This window comes from Euprymna scolopes, chromosome 16, assembly GCF_053919585.1.
Source record: "Euprymna scolopes isolate OS-2025 chromosome 16, ASM5391958v1, whole genome shotgun sequence".
In the NCBI taxonomy this organism is placed as follows: domain Eukaryota; kingdom Metazoa; phylum Mollusca; class Cephalopoda; order Sepiida; family Sepiolidae; genus Euprymna; species Euprymna scolopes.
Genome location: NC_136497.1, coordinates 1,480,510 through 1,486,004, shown reverse-complemented (window position 1 = coordinate 1,486,004; position 5,495 = coordinate 1,480,510). Strand labels below are relative to the sequence as shown.

The 5,495-nt window shown below is 32.9% G+C and overlaps 1 protein-coding gene across 1 annotated transcript; it reads right to left on the bottom strand.

Annotated features, from left to right (window-relative positions):
* Window positions 1–223: 223 nt before the first annotated feature.
* Window positions 224–4,683, bottom strand: LOC145296287 (general transcription factor II-I repeat domain-containing protein 2-like). The gene is made up of 2 exons (XM_080142485.1): window positions 3,361–4,683; window positions 224–2,099 (listed from the first exon to the last, which is right to left on the bottom strand). Exon 2 carries the CDS (start codon window positions 2,078–2,080, stop codon window positions 224–226), a length of 1,857 nt encoding a protein of 618 aa, XP_079998611.1. The 5' UTR covers window positions 2,081–2,099; window positions 3,361–4,683.
* Window positions 4,684–5,495: the final 812 nt, after the last annotated feature.

Below are 5,495 nucleotides of genomic sequence, written 5' to 3'. Positions count from 1 at the left end.
GATGATATATTAAAACGTGGCATGTGTTATCTAGTCCAGGGGTCGGCAACCTTTTGTTTAGCGTGTGCCGACTTAGGGTTTCAAATTATTCAGCGTGCCAACATTTATTATTTATAACGATCAAGGTCAATATACCTGTTCTCTATATTTATTTCATAAAATATATAATAATGTCAAAGTTTATAAATAATGTGAAAAAACTGTTTCTGAAAAGTTTTTATTATTAATGGGACCCTTGTCCTTGCATGGTCTTTGCCAATTCCTCAATGTCGGGAACATACTTTGTAACTTTGAGCTTAACACAGTTTTCTGAATGTTCAGGTGTTAGACGACTTCGACGTGGAGACAACACTGCTTTCATGTGAGAGAAAATTTGCTCACAAGAATAAGTTGAACCAAAAGCTGAGAGAAGAGCAAAAGCAATTTTCTTCAAACAGATGAATGAGCTTGGGAGGGAGATCCAACAGTTCAGAATAGCACCAGACTTTTCAAAATTTTCATCTTCCAGAGACTTTCTTAGTTCAGCAAATTTTAATGTCCATATTTCTGAAGACCTAAATTCAATCTGTTGCATTTCAAAATCATCAATGTCCATCCAGCTAAAAAGTTCCAGTTGGGCATTTGTCAAATCAAGCATGTCGGGCTTAATCAGATATGAAAATAAGGATCCATGAATGTAGAAGTCCTGGCTTCGTTTTTCGAATTCTGCTTTGAGTGTTTTCACGTACTCCTGAAGCTCATCTGTGTTCACTTCGAATTGATTTGCATGATTTTTCACATTTGGAAAGTACTTAAATGCTTTGATGTTGATGTCACGGGTAAAAATGTCAAGTTTCATTGTAAACGCTTTCCAATAGCTGAAAAGATCAAGGACTGTTTGTCCCTGTCCTTGTAATTTCAAATTAAGCTCATTCAAATGTGTGTTTATGTCGGTCATAAACATCAACTTCAACAACCAGCTTTCATCATTCAGCTGAGGGAATCGTTTCTGTTTTTCATCAAGAAACATCTTAATAGCCTCAAGACAACAAACAAATCTAGCTAAAACTTTGCCTCGACTAAGCCAGCGAACATTGTTGTATAACAGAAGATCTCCATATTCACACTCAACTTCTTGTAGAAGCGATTTGAATTGCCTGTGAACTAATGAAGAGCGAGAAATAAGAAAGTTGATTATCTCAACAACAGTTTTCATCACAGAGACCAAATCCAAAGACGAGGTCTTTGCACATAAGCCCTCCTGATGTATAATACAATGAAAACTTAACAGTTTGCGTCCAACATGATTTTCCAGAAGTTTTACAAATCCTTTCTTCTTGCCAACCATTGCAGCAGCACCATCGGTTGTTACGCAGAATAATTTGTTCAAGTTAATGTCTTGTTTAGAAAAATAACCAGTAAATGCACACAAAATATCTTCTGCTTTGGTTGTATCATGAAGGGGTAATAAACAACACAACTCCTCATAAATGTGATTATTCTCGAGATATCTTGCAACCACTGCTAGGCGAGACGCATCGTTTACATCGGTGCTTTCATCAAGAGCGACACTAAATACAAGGGATTGCTTTAATCCAGTTGTTTGCTTAGTTGTCACATTTTCAGCCAAGTCAGATATGCGCCTCTCAACTGATCTTGCAGAGACTGGTATTTCTCTAATTCGAGAGAGTATAATGTCCTTATTTTTTAAATCACGAAACAAAACTTCAGCACCACTCAAAAAAGCTTCTTTGATGTATTCACCATCTGTAAAAGGTTTACCATTTAAAGCCACACACTGGGCTATTTTGTAACTACATTCAGTAGCTTTACTCTTCATTCCAACAGCTTGGCTCAAAATAACAGTTTGTTTTTTGAAACCAGAAATAGCTTTTTTGATGGCTTCACCTTTTTCTTCTGAAGTTTTAAACTTAGATTGATGTTTGGTTTGAAAGTGCCTTTGTACACTAGATGTGCGACACACAACACTTTCGCAACAGAAAGCACAAACAGCACGATCCTTTTGTTCCACAAATCCATATTCTATTGTCCAATTGTCTTGAAATGGGCGATGATCAAGTTTTCTTTTCTTTTCAGTCATATCTAACAGCAGGGGTATTCTGAAAATATAAATAGGCCTAATTACGTAAACATCAATTATGATATATATAAAATACCAAACAAATTATTCTTGCCTTTGCTGTGGGAGAACCAGGATACATTTTAATAAAAATTGTGGAGAAAAATTATGTACAGGGTGTCCCAGAAAAAGTCTAAAGGTTTTGATTAGCTCGAGCTAGGATCCTATTCGTGCGTGGCATTCACAATTTAAAAAAAATATTTCATCCACGTATTCCTCCAATCATACCATTTTGTTTAGTATGAAGATGATCGAAATTGCTCATCTCTTCTAATCCCAGTTACGAGCTTGAAAATTAAAAGTACAATTTCAAGAATTTGAAAGGCAATTATACCTTATCTTGTATTCATATTCTGACCACTGAACAATTCTGTAACTCTAGCACCCTTCCTAAATTTAACACCCCTCAATTTCAAACAGCAAATAAAATGTTTAAAACTAATAATTTTCAAAATTTTTTTAGCTCATTGTGTTTAGGAAAGATTTTTCTTAAAGAAAAGTAAAACTTCTTAAAATAAAATCTCATATAATTAATTTTATCGTAAAAAATATCACAAAAAAGTCAAAGCTTCCTTACTGCGCGTGAGCGTTTTCACGTAATAGTTTCAATTTCAATTTGTAAATTTGTAAATTCTTGAAAATTTTCTATGATTTTAAAAATCGATAATTTTTTTTCTATTCATCAAATCCTTTTCATTTTTTCAGATTTTATGTAAAATTCTACGCTCTTTCGAATGGAAATAAAATTATTTTCTGAAAAATTCATTTTCATACTTCTTTTATTTATTTTTACCCCCCCTCTGTCTAAAAGTATGAAAGTATGAATTTCTATTAAAAATTCGTCTCGGAACACTCTAATTTATATCTTTATTTAAAGATCATAAAAAAATGAATAAAATAATGTGTTGTTGTTTTTTAAACCTTTATCCCTTCATTTTGAAAATAAACGCTAAAGTTTAAAATATGTACATTCTTTTATTTTTTAAAAAAGATTTATGAGCTGTGTAATTTTTTTATTTTTATCATGCTAAAAAAATTAAAGTTTCTTTAGTCTTTCCCTTAAAATTAAATTTGCTCTTTCGAAGATCTGCTAAAATAGCTATTTTATCTGTATCGGAACACTTAGTAAATGTTACGAAAAAAAAAAAAACCATGTAAAAATATTTAAAAACAAAAAAAAAATATAAACTGAAAGTTATCCCTTCTATTTATAATCATTATTTAAAGCTTAAAGTACTCACAACAAACATTCTCCTTTTTTCAAATAGAGTCCACGTGTTTTTAATCTCTCTTAGAGCTGATGACAGATTTATGACAAGCTTAGTGAAAGAAAGGGTAAGTGGTAAGTTAGAGAGTTACAGTATAGGGAGATAACAAAAATGGAAGTTTGTTTTGTTTTGGTAAGCTTTAACCCCAAAATGACCCATTGCCAGTCATCGTCTCTTCACAAGGGATGGTAAATAGTGTCATTTAGTGTGAAAAAAGGAGGGGTTTTACATATTGTTCCAGAACATTATAATCATTTCTCACTCTTTCTCTCTCTTTCTGCTAAACGAACGACAGACAGACAGCCAGACAGATATTGAAAAAAAAATGACTACCAAAAAATAATTTGTTTCCTAATAAGGTTTATCATATTTTGAATATGGTAGCATATACTTAGTTTCATTACAAAACTTAAATAATAATAAAAAGCTAAAAACAAAAGTTTTATAATTACAAATAAAAATTTATATACTTTTCTTAACTTTTTTTCCGGCATTGTTTTTTTATTTGTATAAATATTAAAATAAATTTAAACAAAAACAAATAAACTCCATGTTACACGTGTTGTTATTATCACTGGTAAGTGTTTTATTTTAATTAAGATAATCATAGTCAAAAGATTTTTTGGTTTACATATACACTTTTTATAATTTCAAGTTAAATTTTATATACACTTCAAGGCATCCGTAGATTTCAAATGTCAGCGCTGCTGCTGATGTAAACAAAACTTCCGGCGATTCGTTGAAATTTTGGGCGGATTTTATCAACCTATCTCTGAAAATATTGCTTTAATTTCCAAATTTATGAATTCTTGATTATTTTTATTGTTGATTTTTGTAGAGGAATCATTCATTTACTTAATGGTCATTTATTTTCGTCTGATAAGTTACTTTTTATATATTTATTAGATTTTTTTATTATGATTTTTGACTAAATTTTACATTTGCAACTCTCTCACGCTACGTTGTATTTCATCTGGGTCGGTGAGACTGAGTCACCAGACTCAATTCAAAACGCATTTCAAAATTATAGTATCTGACAGAACATACTTTGAACGAGCATGGAGCATCTAACGCCTACGGTTCGCACGGACAAAAATAAAACGCGTTTTCTTGTTGTGGGCATGCACTTAGGTGGCAAGAGTACGCAAGAGATCGCAGATATCCTCATAATTCCAAGGAGAACTGTTTCCTTTTGGCTGTATGAAGTTTAAAAGATTTGGAGGCTCGGCGTGCCATTAGAATTGCTTGGCGTGCCACCTGTGGCACGCGTGCCGTAGGTTGCCGACCCCTGATCTAGTCGATGTAAGATGTTCTTTTAACAGACAGATAATAAACGTATAAATCGTATGTATATTGTTTAGCCAGGAGGACATGATATTGATGTGTAAACTGAGTCATGTTGTATTAGACATCACACGGAACATTTTTACAGTTCATATGTAAGAAGAATAATATATGCTTCATACCTTTTTTTTCTCGAAGAGTTCTTCTGTATCTTCCCGCTGCTCCGTGACGAACAATGAAGCGATCAGCACCATCCAATTGAGACATCTGTTCTTATTTGTGAAACCATAAAATAACTCTTTATATTTTTATAATATAAAGTTATTACTGTTGATTCAAATAGTTTTCACGTGATTTGAAGTTGGTCTATATTTTCTATTCTTGCAGCTCGCTCGTAGCTGTCTGTCCACCCCTGTCTAGACGTCTGTCCGCTCTGGTGGTCAATCCTCAACTCTCTGAATCTCTCCAAAACTAACTACACCACGTGTTCTCTTACTTCACCTAATTACGTGTCTCAGACCAACCTAATGTCCACAACTAGTTATTTGTTTATTCAAAACCCCAAAATAATGTTTACATCTATTTTCTATTTTCACATTCCTTTTGCGATTCACACGTCAATCATTTCTTCCCCAATTTAATTGTTTATTCTTCTAATCATAATAACTGGGCCAGCGACCATCCGTCGCTCAAATCAATTAATAAGAATACAATAACAATAATAATGTTTTGACCAGTGACCTCGCTTGCCACAGTTAACAGATATTATGGTATGATCACAGCCTAAAGGGTCATAACATTACACTATCAAAAAAAAGGGGGGA